Genomic DNA, 25110 nt, shown 5'->3' with positions numbered 1-25110 from the left:
CCCAATGAATCTGGATTCCCAGATTCTCACCCGGAACTGGGGTTCAGTGCAGTCGGAACTGGGGTTCAGCGCAGTCTGGAGCTTTTGTCTCCTTCCCACTAGGGCAATCCAGCGGCACAGTCAACAGTCCGTCCTCTGCGCTCATTCACGTGCGCGCCTCTGGAGCTCTGCCTTTCACCGCTCCCCTGAGTTTCCACCTTACAGCCCAGATTCCCCCCGTATGAGCCTGGGTCCCCAGGGTCTCGCCCAGAACTGGGGTTCAGTGCAGTCGGAGTGGGGTTCAGCGCAGTATGGAGCTTTTATCTCCTTCCCGCTAGAGAACGCCAGCCAGGCACTCAGCAGCCCTATCCTCTCTGGCTCCATCCTCTCTGCACGTGCGCGCCCATATCTCTGTACCTCAGGCTTTTACAGCTCCTCTGATTTTCCTTGTGGTTTTCTCTTTCCTTCTAGTTGTAGAATTTCCAGTCAGTCAGCTTTCCTGTGGTTCTGGATGATGTCCATTTTGTCTTTTAGTTGTAATTTTGAAATTGTTGTGCGAGGCTGCAGTTTAGATGTTTACCTATGCCGCCATCTTGGTTTCTCCTCTCAATTGATTTTTGACAAAAACACTAAAGCAATTCAATGGGGAATTGGGACTTTTCAATATATTGTGGTGGAATATAATATTTAGAGAAAAAAATGAACCTTGATCCTCAATTCACACCCATTGCAAAATTAATTTGAGATAAACCATAGTCTTAAGTGTAAAAGCTAATACCACAAAGCTTCTAAAAGAAAATGTAGAAGAAAATATTTATGATCCTGGAGTAGGTAATGATTTCTTAAATAGCATATAAGATGCACTATGCATAAAAGAAAAAATTGTTAAATTGGAATTCAGAATTAAAATATCCTACTCATTAAAAGAAACTTAATAAAGGCAAAGTCAAGTCACCAAGTTGGAGAAAATATTCACAATGCACATATCAAGGGACTCATATCCAGAATATATAAAGTACTCCCTTAAATCAATAATAAAGTAGTCAATCAATTCAGTTTAAAAATGGACAGAAGATTTGAATGGGCACTTCACAAAAGATGATATATAAATCATCAGAAAGCATACAAAATATATTAGATATTATTAAACATGAAGGTAATAAAAATTAAAAACATAATGAGATATCACTACATACTCAAAAGAAAAGCTCACATTTGTTCTTTTATTTATTTATTTTTGTTAATCCTAACCTGAGGATAGTTTTCCATTGATTTTTAGAGAGAGTGGGAGGGAGAGAGAGAGACAGAAACATCGATGTGAGAGAGACACATTGATTGGTTGCCTTTGCACATGCTCCAACCAGGACTGGAGCCTGCAACCGAGGTACATGCCCTTGACCAGAATCAAACCCGGGACCCTTCAGTCTGCAGGCCGACACTCTTTCTACTTAGCCAAATCGGCTAGGGCAGAGCTCACATTTAAAAAGTTGACAATTCTAGGTCTTAGGAAGAATGTTCAGAAACTAAAATTCTTATATATTGCTGGTGAGAGTATAAAATGGTGCAAACATTTTGTAAAAGTTTTTGGCAGTTTCTTATAAAAATAAATATATAGCTATTCAATGGCAATTATATGTCCAAGTATTTACACAATAAAAATGGATCTATAGATTCACAAAAAGCCTGAAATGTTTATAGCTTCTCTTTTCACAAGGAATCAAACCAGGTAATCCAAATGTCCATCAGCAGGAGAATGGGTAAGCACACTATGACATATTCATTCAGTGGAATACTACATGGCAATACAACGTGCAAACTACTGCTGCACGCTACAATGTGGATGAAACTAAAAATATGTTAAGGGAGGAAGTCTTTATGAGCACACAGCATGATTCTAGTCATATGAACTTCAAGAACCGAAAAAACATCTATACTGATAGAAATCAGAATAGTGGTTGAGGTAGGGAGATGGTGATCTGATAGGTATTGACTGGAAAGAGTCAGAAAGGAGTTTTCTCAGGTGATGGAAAATTTTCTTGATCTTGGTCTGGTTGATGATCACCCAAGTACATACAGTTGTTAAAATTCATGAGCTGTACACTGAGGATATGTATACTCTTGACTATCTAAATTATATGTTATCTAAATTATATGCTATTAAAGTACTGTCAAGATAAAAATGAAAAGTAAGCCACCATTTATAAGGCAAACTTCATTGAGAACAGGTCTGTCTATATTTAAAATTTTTTATTTGTAGATTTCCACATTAGCATTTGTTCAAGGCTGATCTAGCTGTATTTTATTTGCAAGATATAAAGTTGTTATCACATTAGGAAATTCCCAGCATTTACTCTCATATTTACCTTGGAATCAGAACAGTATGTTCCCTTTGTTAGATTTCACTTTTACTTTCATTTCTAGATTCCTGGGTAGAGTCCTTATGTATTTCTTTTGTATTTTATTTTATTTTATTGTTATTCCTCACCCAGGATATTTTTTTCCATTGATTTTTAGAGAGAGTGGAAGGGAGGAGTAGGGACAGAGAGAGAGAAACATCGATTTACATCAAGTGGTTGCCTCCCGCACACACTCTGAGCAAGGTACATGACCTTGACCAGAATCAAACCCAGTACCCTTCAGTTCTCGGGCTAATGCTCTAACCACTGAGAAAAACCGGCAATGGCTGTTTTATTTTATTTTAAATTTATCTTTATTGTTGAAAATAATACAGATTTACCCTCCCCCCCCCATTGACACCTTCCAGCCCACCCCCATGCCCTGCCCCAGGCCTTCACCCCACTATTGTCTATGTCCATGGTTATGCATATATGCATATAAATTCTTTGGTTACTCTCTTCCCACCCACCCACCTTCGCGTCCCTCTGAGATTTATAAGTCTGTTCCATGTTCCTGTATCTCTAGCTTATGTATTTCTTTAATTAAAAATGTTAGAAACGTACAGTGCAATAGCATTAGGCTGGTATTAAAGTTGTTACCACATTATTAATATGTGAAATTCCTTCCAGAGAAAAAATTTTTTAGCATGATCACCCTCAGGGAAAAAAATACTTTAAAGTTGATTATTTAATAATAGAATATTGAGAATGTACCACTGGTCAGAGTTATCCAAACTCCAAACCAGGAATGGAGTGAAAAACCCTCTCACACACTTGTATCTTGCTTACACATTGGCAGCAGAAGAAAACTGGATAACTGGAGAAAGTAATGGCCCTATGTGTCTACTTTGCCACTTTTCTCAAACATTTCCTTCCTTATTTCTATCTCTAAAAGAGTATTTGGAGGGAACATTTATTTATTTTTAAATATATTGCTGGAAAGAAGCGGGGAGTTTTTATATAACATATTCCGGATATTCAAAGGGTTAGAGGGGAAATGTAAGTAAGGTATAGAATACTATTAAAAATTTGGATGCAGTTGTTTGAATAAAGTAGGCCCAACTGGACAGATGGGCTCCATTGTTGTGAGTCAACAATGATTTATTGAGCACCTACTATTTGCAGGTGCCCTGCTAGCACTAGCAAAATGCTGTGAACAAAATATACACAGTCCTCGCTCAGACACAACTTAGAATTGTTACAGGTAAACAATTACTTTTTTAAAAATCAGCAATTAAAGTTGTGCAAAATGTTGCAAAGGAGACATATTGATCCACTTCAGGACCTGACAGGTCTGATCACAACAATCATTATTAATTGGAAGAACTTGGGAATTCTAATCACTTCAGGATTTCCTGGTCTTGAAATTGGGATGTGTTTTTTTTTTTAGTGAATTTACCAGTTGTTTACAAAGATTTAGCCGTGCGTCAGTGGGAACTCAAATAGGTGTAAGAGAATTAATCTGATGTTATATTTGCAGAGGTAGTTTTTCTATATGTGGTTTTTCCTAAAATTGATCTGCTTGAAAACAAGATAATGGTTGCCAGGTCTCTTCTGTCTTCTCACCAACCTTCTCATAATGGTTCTCTCTTAAAAAAACACTGGCTCACCTCTCACCCACCTTGGGTTTTACAATGGTGTATTGACCTTGGCTGTAAAATATTCCTTGTTGGTGTTGAGAAAATGAATGACTCTAATCCCTGAGTATAGAGTTGCCAGATAAAATATAGGCACACCCAGTTAAATTTGAATTTCAGATAATCAATATATTCAATGAGTAATGTATTACATGATTGTTTATATCAATTTTAAATTTAACTAGGTGTCCTATATTTTAGTTTGCTAACTCTTGCAACCCAATCTCAAGAGCAAAAATCTATTTTCTAAGTCACTAATTTAAGCAAAATTGAGCTGTCTACTGATAAATTTTTGGATTAAAGGTCAGTAAGTGACTTTTGGTCTATAAAACAAATGTTCAAAAAATTGTGAGAAGATTGATATGATAACATTTCTCCTGGACCTATCTACGTATATATGTGAAAAAGATTTTTCCACACTTATAATCTTTAGAAGTGAGAAAAAGGAACAGAATCTGTGGTGAACCGTATCATATTCTAGTAATTGGTAATATTCATGAACACACACGTGAATAAGTTGTTAAAATATAACCTGCAACCCCGTTAAGATTGCATTTATAATAGAATTTTACATCTTATCTTTAGTAATTATTAATATTTATAATATATTTATATTGTTTTGACCAATTGTGTAATAAGTACCAAAAGTAATATACATGATAATGCAATCAAGGAGAAAATTTTCTCTAACACTTAGAGGTTTAGATCACAGGGAAAAATATTAAATTTAATTTAAACACATATTGTTTCAGAAATATGTGCCAGAGTGATCACAAAGATGTCCATTATGAATATATATTAATATTCTGTGGGAGAAGTAGAATGTTCAAGTACAAAAGGCAATAATATAAATTTTTTCAATTATTTTTTACAGTATTAGCTTTTATTTATTTATATATTTTTAATCCTTTATTGTTTAAAGTTTTCAATTATTAAAGATGAACTGAGATGTTAATTATCAAGGGATGGCGGTAGGAATCAAATGGCTATGGTATTTGCAGTCCATCGAATACGTGTAAAATAGAGCTGGATCCATTTTATTCTAAAATACCTATGTCTACATTTTGTAGTTCCTTAGCAATCATGACAACTTTTATGTTTTAATATCAACTTAAAAACGTCCCGGGGAAATAAGAGTTTTTCAAAATACGTTTGGTGGGTACATGATCAAAGGCGTATAAGGCCCGCACCATGTTTCCATCATCTCAAAGCTGAATCGAAATGGCTTATAGCTTTGAGCTCCGCAGGCTCCAAGGTGGAGTGAAATCTCTACACCAGTGATGGCGAACCTAGGACACGCGTGTCAGCACTGACACGCGTAGCCATTTCTGATGACACGCGGCCGCATGCCGAGGATGAAACATTTGCTGCTCCTGAGGATGAAACATTTGCGAAATAATGTTTTTTTCCTCAGAGTGACACACTACCCGAGTTATGCTCAGGTTTTTGGCGAAGTTTGACACACCAAGCTCAAAAGGTTGCCCATCACTGCTCTCCACCGTGGTATAAGACCAACTTCATCAGGAGTTCTACTGTGGGCTCTGCTTCTGCTTCCCGATTTCCTTGGCTCTCCTGGAAGGCAGGCAAGCCCAGGGGGCTCTCCCAGTTCAGGGTTCCCCGCCCCCTCCCTCTGTCCTAGGAAAGGTGGCGCCCACTCCCTGCTGGGACCGACAGGGAGGCCGGGGAAGGCGGCCGCGCCCTGAGACCGGGAGGCCCAGTTTCGGGGGAACAAATACCGCCTTCGCTCGGAGATCTCCCCGGTGAGACAGGAGGCGGCCTTCTTTACAGACAGCTCCACCCCAGGTAGAAAAACAACCCACCGGCCAACCAACAGAAGTTTCAGTGCAGGAAACTAGTCAGGTGGTCTCCGTCTTCAAAGGAGTGAAAAATAAACTGAAAAGGAGCATCATGCCACCTTTTTGCATGCCACTGCGTTCCCACGCATGCCTTCCTTTCTCCATTAGAACAAACAGTTAAACATTATCATGAAGGGTTCACAAAATTCCGTGTGTGTGTGTGTGTGTGTGTGTGTGTGTGTGTGTGTGTGTAAACAGACATGCGAGGTGGACCTTTTCCAATCAGGCTGATCAGCGATCATCTTCTCTCCCCGGGTTATCAATATTTCCTCTGATCCACGACCAACGAAGCAAAAAGGTCCTCTCCGTAAACGCCCCCCGAACACGCTCAGGTGGAGAAACAGCCGTGCTTTTGGGTCATGGAAATCCCCGAGGAAGGGGAAGTGGCCGCGGTTAGCGCCCTGGAGTTCCCCTGGCCGGGAGGAAAGCACCCGCCGCCGGGGGCGTGGGGAGCGCGGCGGGGGCGGGGGCGGGCGTGGAGGGCGGGGACCCTTAAAAGGCGGCGGAGACGGCAGCCCGCACGGAGCCGCCGGCCGACAGGTGTCACCGAGGAGGCCCAGGTCCCGCCGGCGCACCTCGGCCCGGGCAGCAGGTGGGTGGCACGGGCTGCAGCGAGGCCGTGCGTGCGCGTGTGCGCGAACCCTCTCCCCCGCCCCGGCCCCCGCCCCCGCCCGGGGTGCTCCGCTTAGAGGCGCGCGGGGCCGCGGAGGCGGCCGAGGGTCAGCGGGGTGGCGCGGTCATCAAACACCGCTGCAGGGCCCAGGGGTCCGCGCCAGGTCGGCGGGCCAGGGACACGCAAAAGAGTGGGTCCCCCGCGAGCCGGGCGTCTTTTCTCTTCGCTGTCAACCCACGGGAGGCGCTGGGCGCGGGCCGCAGGGTTCCCGGGCGCGAGGGGTGCCGGCGGCCCGCGCTGCTGCAGCCGCACTCACTTTCCGTCCGCCTGCCTGCCGGGTGCTCAGTTCTCTCTTCCTTTTGGGGCGAGCCCGTGGGCTGGGGAAGCTTTGCTGTTTGGTTTACTTTGCTCGCCAGGAGGTATCACCAGGCCTTTGAGTATGCCGACTAAGCCTCAGACCATCGTAAGGTCTCAGTAAAATATTTAACGAATAAATGGAGGAATGTTCCCAAGTGGTGGCAGGAAGCCGATTTTTGATAGTTTTCCTGGTGATCAGTATGGAAATTCTGTAGTGCTCTTAACTTTAGTAAAGGGCTGGAGGCATTTGCCTTATGCTAACAATAATATTAACTTGGTTTGCTGTTATTTATTGCTAACATTAGATGTTGCTAATACCTAGTATATGCTAGCACCTCCTCTGAAGACTTGACAGGTGTTCTCACAATCTTAAGCAGCAGTTACCATAATTAGCCCTATTGACAGGGAGGAAACTCGGGCTCAGGGAGATTTAATTGCCCAAGGTTACACACCCTGGTCAGGGGAGACTGAATGGTATTGGAAACCCAAGATGTTTGACTGCAAAGCCTGGTATTGAACGATCACTGTGCAGACTTTGTGGTCATTAATGTAAAATTGATATCCTTAACACGATGCAAATGAGGGTGTTGTGGTTATGGGGGGCTCAGTCAAGTTTGCCAACATTCACTTCTTCAACAAAAAGTCTTAGTGTCTGCATTATATGCCAGGCTGGGTGGATATTGTGGTTGGGAGAGCTGGTACAAAGTTGAAACATAGTTCTGATGTGAACAGTCTAGGGAGAGGCAGGAAAAAAAGGCAAATTCATCCTACAGTGTCGGAGATATGGATATACTAAGTGCCCCAGAGGGGAGAGACACCCAGCAGCTCTGGGCTCAGAGAGGTTGCTCACTGGAAATGACAAGAGTGGAAAGGGAAGCGGTTGGGGACTTGAGCCAAACCGAGAGGGAAAGAGGAAATCCAATGGAGAGGTATCAGAATCCAGGGGAACAGAGTGTTTTAAGAGGAAGTGGGCTCCAGTGTAAAACACAATTTCCATTGGTTTGGGCAAAGAAGTTGGTTTTATAAACGTTGAGATTAGTTTTAAGTGGTGCTGGCTAAAGCCAATTATAGTGGGAGACCTTAACCATAGACACGTACTTGTTCAATGCACTTGGCTGTGAAAAGAAGGTGAGATGACAGGATAGTTGCTGGAGTGGAAAGTGGGGGGGTTCAAAGAGGATTTTTTGGTTTGTTTTTATTTGAAAGCTGGGACAGACTTAAGCATGCTTGTTATATTGAAGGGAAAGAGCCAGTAGAGAGTGAGAGTTAAACAAACGAGGGGGATGAGGTGAAGAGCAAGATTTCTGAGGCGGTGGTCGGTGGCTGTGGGGAGGGGGATGTAACGGGGCAAGCGTTGTTACCTGAGGTCGTGAGCGATAGAAGGCAAGGCTGTCTCCTGAAAGCAGGATGGAGAGCAGTGGAGGAGAAGTGTGAGCACACTGAAGGTTTAGAAGAGTAGCGTAGGGCAGTGGGATGGGAGCTGACCCGGGGTAAGGAGAATGGTTAGGAACGGTGCCGGGCCAGCCACGGTGGTGCCTGAAGTCGTGCTGGTCCCAGTCTGCACGGCTGCAGATCTCCCCCAGCGACATGTGGAAGTCTAGGGGTTGGAGATGGTTAAGACAGTTTGAACCGATCCAGGGTTGGCATCTTGGCAGATTTTTTGTGTATATATTGTCATTTTCCATAAACATATGCCTTCCTTCCACACCAAAGTGTCTTTAGGTAAGGTCTGGGGTAGGGGACTTTTTTTTCTGCCAAGGGCCATTTGGATAACATCATTCACAGGCCATACAAAATGATCAGTTTAAAAATTAGCCCAGTATATTTGGTCAAACATTTAATTAACTCGCCCCTGATGCCTTGGCAGGGCCAGGCCCAACGATTTCAAGGGCCTTAGACAGCCCGTGGGCCAGACGTCCCCCGCCCCTCGTGTAAGGGACTTGCGATCTCAAACACACAGGGGCCAGGCAAGTGATATGAATGAACAAAACTGTGGGTGTCTCTTTTAAACAAAAACGCATATGTAAACATGAAGGAATGCTCTTCCTTTCCACAAAGAAAGATGGTATTCTCATTTTTCTCTAAACACGTGTTCCTCTTTGTCTCCCTTTCATTTTGTTACTTTTGATAGAGACAGGCATTAGGACAGTTGCACTTTCCTCATAATTCTACTATAAGAAATCAGGGGAGCCAGCTCCGTGACAAACGGCATCTGACGGTCAGTCTCCATACCGAGGAGTGAAAGTGCGGTGCCAAGCTGGAGAGCACGTGCCCTCTCTGCAAGCGGCAGTCCTGCTCAGAGCTGGCTGGTTGTTGCCATGCAGGAATGTAGACCCCGTGTGGCCAGATCTTCTAATTTTTCTAACATTCTAAACTAGGGAGTGTTATGGGAAGTCTCTTTTAAAAGATGTTGGTAATTAACTAAAACATGTAAAAATACCGTGGTCCCACCCTGGCCAGTGTGGCTCAGTTGGTTGAGCATTGTCCCGTAAAGGTTGCTGGTCAGATTCCTGGTCAGGGCACATGCCCAGGTTGCCGGTTTGATCCTCAGTTGAGGTGTGGGTGGGAGGCAACTGATCAATGTTTCACTCTCATATTGATTTTTTTTTTCTCTCTCTAATCATTAAAAAGATATAAAGCCCTAACCAGTCTGGCTCAGTGAATAGAGCGTCGGCCTGCGGACTGAAGGGTCCCAGGTTCCATTCTGATCAAGGGCATGTACCTTGGTTGCGGGCACATCCCCAGTAGGAAGTATGCAGGAGGCAGCTGATTGATTTTTCTCTCTCATCAATGTTTCTAACTCTCTATCCCTCTCCCTTCCTCTCTGTAAAAAATCAATAAAATATATTTTTAAAAAGATATAAAAATTTAACAAATAAAAATACTGTGGTCCAAAAATGTACTTATTTAGAAAACTGGTGACATTCAAACAAGGCATACAGATTAATTAACAGCATTGTATCAATGCTAATTTCCTGGTTCCTATAATTGTACTATGGTTATGTAAGATGTTAACTTTGGGGAAGTTGAGTACATGGTATGTGGGAACTGTTATTTTTGTAAGGTTTCTCTAAGTATAAGTTAATCCTATCTAATAAAAGAGTAATATGCAGATTGATCATCACTGCAACACACAATATAGCTGCCCCCATGTGGTCAAAGATCCTGCCCCCATGTGGACACAAGATGGCCAACACAAGATGGCCAGCAGGAGAGGGCAGTTGGGAGGCACCCTGCCTGCAAGGGAGGGCAGTTGAGAGGGACCAGGCCTGCAAGGGAGGGCAGTTGGAGGTGATCAACCCTGCAGGAGAGGGCAGTTAGGGGTGACCAGGCCGGCAGAGGAGGGAAGTTGGGGGCAAACAGGCTGGCAGCAGAGTGGTTAGGGGGTGAGCAGGCTGGCAGGCAGAAGCGGTTAGGGGCAATCAGGAAAGCAGGCAGGCAAGCAGTTGGGAGCCGGCAGTCCTGGATTGTGAGAGGGCCTAAACGGGCAGTCAGACATCCCTCCAGGGGTCCCAGATTGGATAGGGTACAGGCTGGGCTGAGGGACAACCCCCTCCATGCACGAATTTCGTGCACCGGGCCTCTAGTTTTAAAATAAAAAAGTTAAAAAATTAGTAAAACATTATAGTTAATTGTGTGTAAGCCAAACATAATACCTCTACTGGCTTCCCATTTGAGCTCTCTGGTTTTTGTCTGTGATTTCTTGGCCTCTGCCATGTGTAGTATAGCACCTTGTACACAGTGGACAATCAGTAAATACTGGTGCTCTATTTTAGAGAAAATATTTTTTAAAAATATCATTGTATTCTATGAATTATTTGACTTTTAAAACTGTCTCTCTCTCTCTCTTTTTAAACAGGTTTTACAAAGGAAGCAAACTGTTTTACTTCTTTTAGATTTTTTTCCATTTTTTTTTTTCTATAAATCAAAACAGCTCAACATGGAGGCCTAAAATCCTTAAAGGGACTTAGTCTAATCTCCGGGAGGTAGTTTTGTGCATGAATAAACAAATTAAGTAGTTAATTAGAGTTTGTGGCATCCAAAGAATGTTATCATTTAAAAAATATGATCTAGTTATGTGAAGTATAACAATAAAGTAATATTGAGTTTTTTTAATTTGTGGAGAAGTGATTTTACTTGGGACACATTGTTGAAATACTCTTCAAAATTGGCTGAGCAATCTGGCTACTGTGTAGACTAGAAAAACAAGTACCTATGTTTGTTAAAGATTTAGAAATGAATGACAGTTATCTAGAACAAAGAGTTAATATTCAACCCTCTGTTAAATTAGAGATATATGCAAACAAGACCTTTGACATGTTTAAAGATTTCTACAATGACAAAGAAATGTCAAGAACAAAACTTTTTGTTAAGTACAAGAAATTTAGACAGAGTAGGAAAGATGAACTTGATGATTGGTGAATAAATTATCTAACCATTGATAAGACTATTGGTATTTTAGTTTGTTCAAATGGGCTATTATCTCTGAGATTGATAATAATAAGAATGATGGCTAGATGGTTACATTTTGATAAAGGAACAACCTTATTCAGAAGTAAAATTTACACAGAGACAAAAATAAACCCCAAGAAGGTGATATAACAATGTGTAAAATTTTTGACCAGTGAAAAACTGAAATTAGATACAATAACTTACCTTTGAGATATGGGTGTTTTTTTTTGTTGTTTTTTGTTTTTTGTTTTGCCACCTGGAAATAAAGCATTAAAGTCTGCAGTGAAAAATCCCAGTATAAAAACAAAAAAAAAACAAAAGAAAGAAAAGAAAGATCCCAACAGGAAACCGTGCTTACAAATTACTGCTAGAAAAACCATGATGACTTGTTTATTGGTCATTGCTGATATTATTGATGCAGAACCTATTCACTAGTAGCTAGTCATAATTGAGATATTCTGAGTTTTTAGGTCTCTGCTGTTCAAAAGGAGTGGATTGTCACAAAGTAAATTTATTATTATTTTGTCTTGATAATTTCCAGTTCAAGATGTGCTGTCTGTGGAATATGTTCTGACCAAGCCATATTTGTACCATTTGGCTATCCATCTTAGCCTATAGACTTGGCATTTTTGATTGTCTTAAAACTAAACCCACTATCAGAGTGGAAGATTTGATGTCAGCTCCCAACAGCATGAAGCTGAGTTTCGGAGACCCACTGAGCAAATAAAATAGAATGTCTAATTTGCTAAGTAATATCTAATGGAATCACTATTGCAAAGCAACCAGGTTCGTGACTATTTATGAGAAATAATTATTCTTTAATAAATTTTAAAATCAGGACTTAAGATGTCTTATCAGTTAATTCTGTTACTACTTAAGCTCTATCTGGAAGAAAAGTTTGGATTGCTTTGTTCTCCTTATTAAAATGATTGTAGGAAGAAAAATTACTTAATCTGAGCAAGGTTTGGGATATACTATATTTCATTGAATCTAAGATGTCATGCTATATAATAAAGGGCTAATATGCAAATTGACTGAATGGCAGAACGACTGGTCACTAGGATGCACACTGACCACCAGGGGGCAGACACTCAATGCAGGAGCTTCCCCCTGGTGGTCAGTGCGCTCCCACAAGGGGAGTGCCACTCAGCCAGAAGCTGGGCTCACAGCTGGCAAGTGCAGCGGTGGTAGCGGGAGCCTCTCCTGCCTCCACAGCAGCACTAAGGACGTCCGACTGCCAGCTTAGTCGGACATCCCCTGAGGGCTCCCAGATTGGGAGAGGGTGCAGACCAGCCTGAGGGACACCCCCCCCCGAGTGCACGAATTTCGTGCACCAGGCCTCTAGTCAATTATAAGGTATACCATAATTTTATGTACCTCTAAGAAATAAAAATGCTGCTAATTAAAATATAATATGGCATTAATTTTAAGATACCTCTTGATAACAGATATTAAAACATGCATCTTAGAATCAGTGAACTATGGTACTGCATTCTTTTTCTCTTATGCCTTCTACCGTCCCCCCCCCCCCACTACCAAATTTCACAATCTAAATAAAGCAAAACAAACATAGAGTATTTATTTTCTGTAGAGTACTTATCAAGCATAACTTTCCACCATGGGAGCAAGCTAGCTGTGTGAGTCAGACATTTTATCGTTAGACTGGCTGAACGTCACTGAAGCGTTCTTCCATTGACCTGCCTGTTGACACTAAAGGGCATCTTGCTGACCTAAAGCTCTCTACACTTACCAAGGGTTTGCATTTTCATCACAAGGTACTATAGAGCGTCATGCTTACATTGTATGATCGTACAAAGGTGCTGCTATGCATAATTGTTCCTTAAGATGTATCAACGCAGGATTTTGATCTCGCTGTGCTGAAACCCTGAAGACACAGGAGAAAAAAGGACAAAATATTTCCGTTCTAGGTGTTCAACCTGGAACCAAAACTAGAAAAATCAAAGCCATGCACAAAACTACCTCCCTAGAGAAAGACTAGTCCCTTTTCCTCCCCATCCATTTCTTTATGAACATAGTAGAAAATAGCGAATTCTTATCAAAGTTGATGAAAAGCGCCAACATGTCTGAAATGAAATACGACTTTTCATGTGAACTCTACCGAATGTCTACATACTCGACTTTCCCCGCTGGTGTTCCTGTGTCAGAGAGGAGTCTTGCTCGCGCTGGTTTTTATTACACTGGTGTGAATGACAAGGTCAAATGCTTCTGTTGTGGCCTGATGCTGGATAACTGGAAACAAGGGGACAAACCCATTGAAAAGCATAAGAAGTTGTACCCTAGCTGTGGCTTTGTTCAGAAACTAAATTCAGGTAACATTTTGGGAGCCACCTCTCCGCTTCATTTGCCTTCCTCCTCGGGAACAAATTCCACACATTCAGTATTTCCAAGTTCGGAAAACAGTGGTTATTTCAGTGGCTCTTATTCAAGCTTTCCCTCAAGTCCTGTAAACGCCGAACCAAATCAAGATCTGTCTGCCTTGAGAAGTCCCAACCACTGTATCATGAATACGGAAAACGCCAGGTTACTTACTTTCCGGACGTGGCCATTGACCTTCCTGTCGCCGACAGATCTGGCAAAAGCAGGTTTTTACTACATAGGACCTGGAGACAGAGTGGCTTGCTTTGCCTGTGGTGGGAAATTGAGCAATTGGGAGCCAAAGGATGATGCTATGTCGGAACACCTGAGACATTTCCCCCAATGCCCGTTTTTAGAAAGTCGGCCTCAGGACACTTCAAGATACAGTGTTTCTAATCTGAGCATGCAGACGCAGGCCGCCCGTTTCAGAACGTTCTGTAACTGGCCCGCGAGTGTTGGAGTTCATCCTAAGCAGCTTGCAAGTGCAGGTTTTTATTATATGGGTAAGAAAATCAATCTAAAAAATTCAAAATGTTTTATACATTTTAGTGGGCAAATTATAAGTTTTGGTCCAACATCAATTTTAGGTCACAATGATGATGTCAAATGCTTTTGCTGTGATGGTGGACTGAGGTGTTGGGAATCTGGAGATGACCCATGGGTACAACATGCCAAATGGTTTCCAAGGTAATTGTTCTGAAATTCTCTTTGCAAATGTGTGCCATTATTATGAGATGGGTTATATGTGTTTACCCTGTAGTCATCTGTTAGTTGATTCTTTATTTCAAACATACATTTGTGAATAAATTTAGGATGCATTGCTTAGAAAAATAATTACTTAAAATATTTTGATGGAAATTTAAGACAAAGAATAAATAAGTTTAGAATTTTTTGTATAATTAATATATATTTTAAAATAATATATGCTCATTATAAAACCAAAATCACATGTTGTAAACAAGTACAGAGACAAAAAAAAAAATTAAAATGTCCAGAACTCAACCTAAAGATGGCTACAGCTACCATTTTAGTGAACATCCTCCAAAATCTCTTTATGCATATGTACATATAGGGTGTCCCCCCAAAATGTATACACTTTGAATAATTATAAAGGCAGTGTATATTAAAACACATTTCATTTTCAAAATTGAGCTATCAACTATTGAAGTGTTTTGGGACACTGTATATAGATAAATGTATATAATTTCTCTACATGAATTATATATTATATATTGTTTTGAGGCTCTTTTTCAATCAATTTCATATCTTGGACGTATTTCCATTCATACAACATTCAATAATATTAATCGGCCATCTATTGCCAGGCATTGTTCCAGGCACTTAAAATACTCAGTGGGACAAAACCAAGACTTATGGTTTCATACTGATTTTACAGCAGGAGAGGGCAGACAATATAACCTTAATAAAGAAGTTCTGTAGCATGCTGGAAGGTAATAAGTACTATGGATAAAAAGAAAACAGAGCAGGGTAAGGGAGATCAGAAGTGCCAGACAGGTTGCAATATTAAATGGGGTGATCAGGGTACATATAGACCCATCTCATTTAGCTTTTTGATCACTACCTCGCTTTTTATTATCATGTCTTATATACTTTTGATTATTCCATACTGGTTTACACTCTCCTTTTTTATTAAAATCAGGTGGCCTATAATTATATTTTTCATGGTCAAAACTTTTAGTATTTTTAATGTTGATTACTAAACTTGGCATCCTAACTTCTTTTCATTACATCGGCTTTTTAAAATATAAAACTGTATCTTCATTTGCAGCAACATAGTGCTCCCCAAATATTTCACATTTCAAAAATTATGAAGGGATAAAGAATACTTTACATAGATGTCTTAAAAAGTGCTGCTTTTTGTGAATGTGTAAAAAGAATGGTAAATTTGCTTTGGTAGTGTCATGAATTAATTTTGTACTTAAATTTGACAATGGATGTGTATTATCGAGGCAATGTCAAACTTGTGAATATCTGACTTAATAGAAGATATGTTTAGCTTCCCCATTCTTTCTTGTCCCCCTTTGTATATATTTTCATCTTTTAAGCAGATAAAGCTAATTTATGAACAGTATTACCAGGTACAGCCTTCTTGCTTACATCCTCTTGCCTTTGACTTCAGTGTCTCTTAACAACACTTCCCATATGCTACATGAATAGTCAAATGGTTATATGCATATTTGTGTTAATTTAAAATGTTTAGCAGCCTACAAATGGCCAGATTCAAATAACTCCTCAAACTTAATTTTGTTTACATTTTAGGTGTGAGTACTTGATACGAGTTAAAGGACAAGAGTTCATCAGTCGAGTTCAAGCCAATTACCCTCATCTACTTGAACAGGTAGGGACTTTTTTAAATTGTTGGTTAACAACAGATAAATTATTTTATAATAGAGAGTAGTATTTTACTACAAAGGCAAGACTTGCTTTAAAAATATGTTTTCTGCCCTGGCTGGTGTGCTCAGTGGTTAGAGTGTCAGCCTGCCCATCTAAGGGTCTCCAGTTGGATTCCCAGGGAAGGGCATGTACCTAAGTTGCAAGTTCAATCCCTGGCCCCGTCAGTCGACATCGATGTTTCTCTCTCTCTCTCCTTCTCTCCTCCTCTCTCTTCTTCTTTCTTCCCCTCCCTCCATCCCATCCACTCTCTAAAAATAAATGGAAAAAATGTCCTTGGGTAAGAAATACGCCCCCACCCCCCGAAAAAGTTTTCTTTTTTACAACACCCAGCATGATCTTAGAGTACTATTTTTAGGATAAAAACAGATTCAGAATTAGAAACCTCCTGAAAAATAATATTTAAGTTATATTTCTCTCTAAGTATTTTTCTAAGGAAGTTGCAATAAAATTATTTGAGGAAAAAAATTGGGTGGAGGGGATAGTAGAATTATAATGGTTTACTATATTAATTTTTCTTTAAAAGATTTGAGAAAGAGAATTCTATTGCTCTTTCTAATCTTCCTGGAAAAGCAAATAAGAATTTATATAATAGTTTGAGGAACACTTTCTAAGGATAGCATATGGAACTCATATAGGGTCCAACTTATCCCAAAGGGTGATCCAGGAAATGTAAGATATTTGGGATGAAAGGCAAACAATGATTTTCATAGATCGCTGAAAAGATCTAGCCCTTCTCCTGCCTTAATAAAAATAGAATTTATATGTTAATATATATATACACACACATACACAAAGAAATGCTATTAGTTTATGGCTTAGGAAATTACTGCTGAAAATAGTGCTTTTGACATAAAAAATTATTTTGCCAATAAACAAGTCAGTAAGTTGAATAAAATAGGCTTCTTGATTTATTTTTGTTGCAATGGATAGGATAAGATTTATATTTTAATTTTATACCTTTTCTCCCCTGTAGCTGTTATCTACTTCAGACAATCAAGAAGATGAAAATGCAGAGTCACCAAGTATGTACAATGATAATAATTGCCACATTTAAATAGAACCACTTGGTACTGTTAAGATAGAAATTTGATAATAGTTATAATATACTAGAGGTCCGGTGCACGAAATTCATGCACAGGGGATGGGGGAGTCCCTCAGCCGAGCCTGCACCCTCTTGTAATCTGGGGCCCTTCAGGGGATGTCTGACTGCTAGTAGGGATTGGGCCTAAACTGGCAGCCGGACATCCCTCTTGCAATCCATGACCACTGGCTCCTAACCACTCACCTGCCTGCTTGATCACCCCTAACCACTTTGCCTGCCTGCCTGATGCCCCTAACTGCTCGCCTGCCTGCCTGATCACCCCTAACTGCCTCTGCCTCAGCCCCCGCACCCGGAACCCGGGCTTCCCTCCCTCTGGCCAGCCGCAGGCACCTGGGACCCCGGGCGGCACCACCCCCAGCTTTGTCAGGAAGGACGTCAGGAAGATGCCTGGTCTATCTGGTCTAATTAGCATATTACCCTTTTATTAGTATAAATATTTGTGGTATGATTTATAATTTACAGTACATTTTCAAATACATTAAGTTGGTATTTCTCAAACTTTAGGGCATATCATAATTGCCTAAGGAACTTTAAAAAATATTACAGATTTCTAGTCTCCATTTCAAACCTACTGAATTAAATCATAGTTATCTAAGGGCAGGGCTTGAGCATCTGTTGTTTTAACAAACTACATACATCCAGCCTAACCCTTGTTCTCAGACCAGTGTGGGAACAGATGTACTGTAACATTAGCTTGCTCACATATTCTTTCCATGAAATGGAGAGGGTAGAAAATATTATTTTCAAATAGAGACTCCGAGGCTCAGAGAGGTGAAGTGATCTGTCCATCACCTTAAACCTAAAAGGTGATAGAGCCTATATTGGAACAAGCGCTTCTATTCTATTATCTAGTGTTCAGTTAAAGTCAATGAATATTTATTGTGTATCTGTTCTTCTGAGGATAGGCTAGAGAACAGGATAAACATAACTCTTGTTCTCATGAGCTAATAGGCAAAGGGATACAGACAAATACATAGGTAGGAGAGTGGGATGTGGTGGGAAAGGTAAGTGTGCTCTGAGTGCATGAGGAAAGATCAAAAAGGCTTCAGATTAGAGGAAGTATTGGTCTTATCATAGAATCACAGGGACCAATAGGAGTTAACCAAGTGACAAAGGGAAGAAAGGATATTCCAGGCAGGAAGAACAGCACATGAAAGACTTCAGTGACAAAAGAGAACAGGCACATTTGAAGAACTGAACAAAACTCTGTATGGCCAGAAGTAGGACTTGCAAACAGATACATGAATGAATCAGGTCAGCAGTAAGAGTAGCCAGCACTGTAGGCAGAATTTGTGACTTCTGGACTAGAGTATAGAATACAAATGAGTAAATGGTGAGAAATCCATCAGTTTGCAACTCCGGGGCTAGAGTGTACTGCACAAATGAACAAGTGGCGAGAGATGAGGATGAAGAAGTAAACAGGGTCCAGAGATGGTGTGAGATCTTACACGCCACAATCCTAAGGACAATAGAATTGTTGGTGGAATTTAAGGAGTGTGACATAATCAGATTTCTGTTTTTGAAATGTCACTCCGGCTGCAACGTTGAGAACAAACTAGGTGGGAGCAATACTGAAAGAGGCCATTGTGGTAATAAAGGTGAGTGATGACAATGGCCTCTTTTGGAAATATGTGAAGCATATTTGATTTAGAAAGCTCATTTGTTCATTCAACATGGGAAAAAAAGGACCTCTGTTCTGCTGGGGGTGATCCCTGACATTCCTTCTCATACTCGTAGTTATGCCGGATAAACCATATTTTGTATCTGAATACAAGATTCCATATTCTTATTCTAGTGACTGAATGTACTTATCATTATTTTAAATTTAATGAAGTTAATACAAAACAGTAACTTTATGTTTCTTGGGCTCTATGTTTTTGAAAATTGTAATAACTTTTAATTTAAAAAATATAGAGATTATCCCAATATGTGTTAAATTCTTTATTCCATATAGTTATTCATTATGGACCTGGAGAAAACCATTCGGAAGATGCGGTCATGATGAATACACCTGTGGTTAAAGCTGCTTTGGACATGGGCTTCAGTAGAAGGCTGGTAAAACAGACAGTTCAGAGTAAAATTCTAACAACTGGAGAGAATTATAAAATCGTCAGTGATCTTGTATTAGATTTACTTTATGCTGAAGATGAAATAAGGGAAGAGGAGAAAGAAAGAGCAACTGAGGAAGAAGAATCAGGTACACATATTTGTTAGTACAGTCTCTATTTCCATAAGAATTTGATGTCACTGCATATATATAAGTTATTGAAAATAAACTCATAGTCAATTCAATCAGATTTGTCTTACGATTAGTATTCTGAAGAATTTCTTCACATTAAAATATATTTGAATTGCTTAGTAAATTGAAATGTATATACTTAATGAGAGCATTTTCCCCCCTGCTTTTTCTTAATTTATATTTTTATTCTGGGTAGTTGATTATGCATGTAATTCTTGGCATGTTTTTAACCTCAGGCCAGTTGCTTGCTTTAAATTGAGATGGGATCAGTAACAATTATTAATTTTAATATCGGCATAATAGTATGTCTTAGCTTGCGACTATAAATTAATGTACAAATTATGATGAAGTCTCCTACCTGCCTATACAAGAGCTGAGTTTCCCTTCCTAGTGTCCGTCTAGTATTTAGGGGAGTCCTAAGATAGTACTGTTTCACATTCTCTCGAGACAACTTACCCATGTCCTTCCATACTAGCTTTGTCTGCTACTCTATTGTCTTTACTATAATGCCTTTCACCAAAACTCTTCCTCAGAGCATGTCCGGTCTCAACTGGTTGCTCTCACTGCTCCCATCACTGTGGCCTAGACCCGTAGCAGGCAAACTCATTAGTCAACAGAGCCAAATATCAACAGTACGATTGAAATTTCTTTTGAGAGCCAAATTTTTTAAACTTAAACTTCTTCTAACACCACTTCTTCAAAATAGACTTGCCCAGGCCGTGGTATTTTGTGGAAGAGCCACACTCAAGGGGCCAAAGAGCCGCATGTGGCTCGCGAGCCACAGTTTGCCGACCACGTGCCTAGACAAAGAGATGATCTCTCCTTTTGCCACTCTTCCCCAAGCACAGACCAGTTCTGAGAGTCCTTTCAACATAGCTGAAAACAGACTGTAACTGTTACAAGCTCTTCCTGGAGATTTAGGGATAACAGAAGAAGCACTATGGCACAAACAGCTCTTGGTTCCCTGAAGCCCATCCTCACAAATCTCTCTTCCTAGCTTTTGGTTTATCTCTGCATGGCTCTGGCCATTTATACTAATGACCAGGAAAGCATGTTTTCCCTAATCAAGGTTCAGGTCCCCAAATATCCACTAAGCCCAGAAGGAGAAAAGAGGTTGCCCCTTATTCTTATTCCCAAGGCCATCTGGGATCTATTTCTTCCCAGGATGATTGACAGTGAGATTGTTTGCTCCATTCCTGAGTAAACCTACTCTTGCCCACTAAGGTGGCTTTGCCTTCTGACCAACCCAGGCAAACATATCAGACTACAGTAATACAGCATTATTTATTTACCAAAGTGTGAGTTATAGCCTTACACACCACCAAATTCAGCGGCAAAATAGTACAAGTTCATCTCTGCCCACCCTACTCCAGTTCTCTTTTTCACTGTGAAGTGAAGATCAGGCTGCAAGTCTTTCCTTGTATACAGCCTTCTCAGTTTTGGCCATTGGTCATCAGTGAACAATTGCTCAAAGAAGAGAACATCCATCTCCACAATTGTTTATAGACTCCATGAAGTCTAAAGCTCTCCAGCTATAAAATATTTGTTTCCTCTGAAGAAAATCAATGAAGTCTCCAGATATAACTCCAAGTCAACAACCTATATATATATATAAAAGGCTAATATGCAAAGTGTCCCTGTGGGAGTTCGACTGGGAGTTATATCATTTGCTATGACATGCATTGACCACCAGGGGGCGGTGTGGAGTGAAGGAAGGCCCCAGCTGGCAGCTGGCAGCTGGGGAAGGGAGGCTCCGGCCAACAGCCAGAAGGCCCTGATCAGCCCTAATCGCTGGCCAGGCCTAGGGACCCAACCTGTGCACAAATTTCGTGCACCGAGCCTCTAGTATATAATAATATGCATTGTCAAAAAGATCCCTTTGCCCTAACTGGTTTGGCTCAGTGGATAGAGCGTCGGCCAGCAGACTGAAGGGTCCCAGGTTCAATTCTGATCAAGGGCATGTACCTTGGTTGCAGGCACATCCCCAGTAGGGAGTGTGCAGGAGGCAGCTGAATCAATGTTTCTCTCTCATCGATGTTTCTAACTCTCTATCCCTCTCCTCCTCTCTGTAAAAAATCAATAAAATATAATTTTCTAAAAATATCCCTTCTCAAGTTCAACATTATATCCACACTACCCACAAAGTGTCTGCATTCAAGAAATGTTTTTTGAATGAGTGAATGAAAATACTTCCATTTAGGTTACTGATTATTTTAAAGTTTTCCAAGAACAGTGGGTAATTTCTTGACAGGTGTGTAAATAAAGAGGAAATTAAGGGTATTTTTCCAGAATAAAAGAATAAAATGCCTCTAAGGTATTTTCACCTCTTAGAAGCCAGAATATAGTCTGTGACTTTGAAATAAGACTTTTTCATACAGCCACTAGCAATCCAATTTTAGACATCTTAAACAATTTCAGAAAATTGATTACATTAAGTTAACTAACATGTAATTAGAAAAATTAATCTTAGATTGAAAAACTAATATATTTCAACATCAAGTTATAAATTATATCTTAATTTTCTAATATATCACTATTTCTCTAACATAGATAATTTAACAGAATAAATTAAGTTCTAATTCTCTCCCTCTATTACTTCTTTGTTCCCATTGCTCTTTAAATTACTAAGGCTTGGTTGTTCATTTGTTCAATCTATATTTTTGGAGCATTGATCTTGTGCCAGATACTGTTCTAGGTTCTGGTCCTTTTCTCATTTATTCTCAGAGCTTCAATTATCTTGAAAATGTATCTCTCTAACCTTGACTTTTTTACTAAACCCTGTATTTTATTATTTATTAAATGGTTCTATTTTTGTGTTCTATTACTTGACAAAGTCAGTGCTTCTAAAATCTAGAAATCTCTCCCAAATACGTCTTTAGACAACCTAGCTTCTGTTATTAGTTACTTCATAGAAATAGCTTTATGGATCATGGTAAAACTATATGATAATTATTAAATTTAGAATAAGAGATAATAAAATTTCAGAGCTTCAAAACAGGAAACATTTCACCAGTAGATAAAAAAATCTAGATCTCAGAGAATACAATGATCCTAAATGACAGGAATGTGTCATTGACAAGTAGCATTTAGTTTTCAAAATGCTCTTAGTGTCTTTCCCCTTTTACTGCAAAATATTTAGGTAATGGCAATATCATGTCTAATTTAGGAAAATAATTAAAAATTCCATCTTAAAATGGTAATTGGTAATTTAATAAAAATATTCTATCATTTAAATATCTTTACTATTTTTTCCCAGTTTCACTAAATAGAAATTTCAATTTTATTAGTTCTAAATTCTATTTTATAGCAGTATTGCCAAATGGTCGAGAGCACAGATTATGATGCCAAACTGCCTTGGTTTGACTTTTGCTAGTTGTGTGTAATTTACTTGCCACATTGTGCCTCTGTTTTCTCATCTGTTAAATTAAGATACTAGTATCTACCTCAAAGGGCTGTTGTGAAGATGAAATGAGTAAATACACGCTCAGTGCTTACCACAATGCTCAGTGTTAGTCTGTATTATAAGTAACATTGTTATTAGGCACAGGGGAGTGGGTACCCCCAAACCTAGCAATCAACTTTAATGCCTGATTATGAATTATGGTCATTTTCCCCCCCATTCAGTTATATGTGTAGGTCTGGAAGGAAGTTTGTGAACAGAGATTGAACATGTTTGTGTTCTTTTTCATAAAGATGATCTGTCCTATATCCGGAAGAATAGAATGGCACTTTCTCAACATTTGACTTGTGTGGTTCCAATCCTGGATAGTCTACTAATTGCTGGAGTGATTCATGAACAAGAACATGATATTATTAGACTGAAAACGCAGACACCTCTGCAAGCAAGAGAACTGATTGATACTATTATAGTAAAAGGAAATTTTGCAGCAACCATATTTAGAAACTCTCTACAAGAAAATGACCCCACCTTATACAAGCGTTTATTTGGTGAGTGCTAGAAAATTACTTTTGAGAACTTTCTAGATCAATTGAAAATATGCTTATTAATAATTGCGATTATTGAAAATATCCAATCAAATGTATAAACTAATAATTTTACAGAAGACTAAAGACTTTTGTTGCCTTGACTTGATGACAATTATTTATAGCATTTGGCTGGAGTCTAAATTGTTACTTTAAAAATGTATATTCTGTGACTAAATATTAACCTTATTTGCCCTAGTGATGCTTTTTTCTTTTTCCCCCTTAGTGCAACAGGACATAAAGTATGTTCCCACAGAAAATGTTTCAGGTAAAATAGTATTAATGTTTTAAACCAATTGAAAACTTTATTTTCTTGGCTTTTCATTGGGAGAGAAGCACCTAATTGCCTTTTATTAAAAATTTATTTCTCTTCTTAGATTTACCAATAGAAGAACAACTGAGGAGACTACAAGAAGAAAGAACATGCAAAGTGTGTATGGACAAAGAGGTTTCCATAGTGTTTATTCCATGCGGTCATCTAGTAGTATGCAAAGATTGTGCCCCTTCTCTAAGAAAATGTCCTATTTGCAGAGGTACAATCAAGGGTACAGTTCGTACATTTCTTTCATGAAGATGATCCAAAATTTTAGCATTATGGGTTAAATGTATTGTAATTTTAACTTTTATATTGCTTTAGTTTCCTTATTTTTAAAAAAATTTATTTACAACTCAGAAAATTTTGTTTTACACAAGTATAAATATATTTATGTAAACATACAGCTAAACCAAATAAACATATTTCAAACAGCAAGAGAATATGCTTTTGTTCTTGTGAACAAAAAATAGGGATAGCACTACAAGTACAATACTAAATCAAAATTTCAGCGCTATTGAAATTGTAAGTGAAGTAAAATTTAAGATTTGTTAATTAACCTTTCAGAATTTTAAATATTTTGGAGTTGTATTAAGAACCAAGAACATGGATCCTCTGTCTTTTTTGATAAGTGTCCTATACATAGAAGATCTTGATATTTGTTGAGTGACTTTTTATGGACATGGTGTTTTTGTAAAGAATTATGTGAGAAATGTTTTAATAAAGCAATCAGAATTACTCTTATTCTTAGTATTTTTATTTCTATGATATCGGATAACTTAGGCATTCCTAGCTCCTTCTTTACCAACTTAAAACCTCTTCAATATTGAACTACTAGAGGCCCAGTGCACGAAATTCATGAACTCGGTGGGGGGTGGTGTCCCTCAGCCCAGCCTGCACCCTCTCACAGTCCAGGAGCCCTCGGGGGATGTCTGACTGATGGCTTAGGCCCACCTAAGCCATCAGCCAGACATCCTTAGCACTGCCGCATAGGCAGAAGAGGCTCCCGTCACTGCCACTGCTCTCGCCAGCCACTGTGCTCGCCAGCCCAGCTCCTGGCTGAGTGGCGCTCCCCCTGTGGGAGCACACTGACCACTAGGGGGCAGCTCCTGCATTGAGCGTATGCCCCCTGGTGGTCAGTGCATATCATAGAGCACACTGACCACTAGGGGGCAGCTCCTGCATTGAGCGTATGCCCCCTGGTGGTCAGTGCATATCATAGTGACGGGTCATTTAGCTGTTCGGTCGATTTACATATTAGCCTTGTATTATATAGGATAGTTTCTTTAAGATGTTCCATCATTTACACTTGTAGAGCACACCTGGCTTTAATTTATGGACTTCAATGGGATGTCTGATATGAAATCAAACAATCCTTTCAGTGTTTGTTT

At 39.6% G+C, this 25110-nt stretch overlaps 1 protein-coding gene across 1 annotated transcript; it reads left to right on the top strand.

The window, feature by feature from the left end:
* Positions 1–6374: 6374 nt before the first annotated feature.
* BIRC3 (baculoviral IAP repeat containing 3) lies at positions 6375–24463 on the top strand. Its single transcript, XM_008149200.3, has 9 exons — positions 6375–6460; positions 10698–14169; positions 14254–14353; positions 15947–16025; positions 17055–17103; positions 19138–19380; positions 23116–23370; positions 23633–23674; positions 23784–24463. The coding sequence occupies exons 2-9, from the start codon at positions 13317–13319 to the stop codon at positions 23975–23977; spliced, it is 1815 nt and encodes a 604-aa protein (XP_008147422.2). The 5' UTR covers positions 6375–6460; positions 10698–13316; the 3' UTR covers positions 23978–24463.
* Positions 24464–25110: the final 647 nt, after the last annotated feature.

Source organism: Eptesicus fuscus, chromosome 13, assembly GCF_027574615.1.
Source record: "Eptesicus fuscus isolate TK198812 chromosome 13, DD_ASM_mEF_20220401, whole genome shotgun sequence".
Lineage (NCBI taxonomy): Eukaryota > Metazoa > Chordata > Mammalia > Chiroptera > Vespertilionidae > Eptesicus > Eptesicus fuscus.
Note: the sequence above shows the minus strand (reverse complement) of the source record. Positions and strands in the feature narration are given on the sequence as shown.

Bases quoted from the DNA above. Each gene is read 5' to 3' on its own strand.
- BIRC3 (XM_008149200.3), top strand. From the start codon at position 13,317: ATGAACATAGTAGAAAATAGCGAATTCTTATCAAAGTTGATGAAAAGC. The intron at 19,381-23,115 runs GTACACATATTT...TTTTTCATAAAG, and splicing joins AACTGAGGAAGAAGAATCAG to ATGATCTGTCCTATATCCGG. The intron at 23,675-23,783 runs GTAAAATAGTAT...TTCTCTTCTTAG, and splicing joins TCCCACAGAAAATGTTTCAG to ATTTACCAATAGAAGAACAA.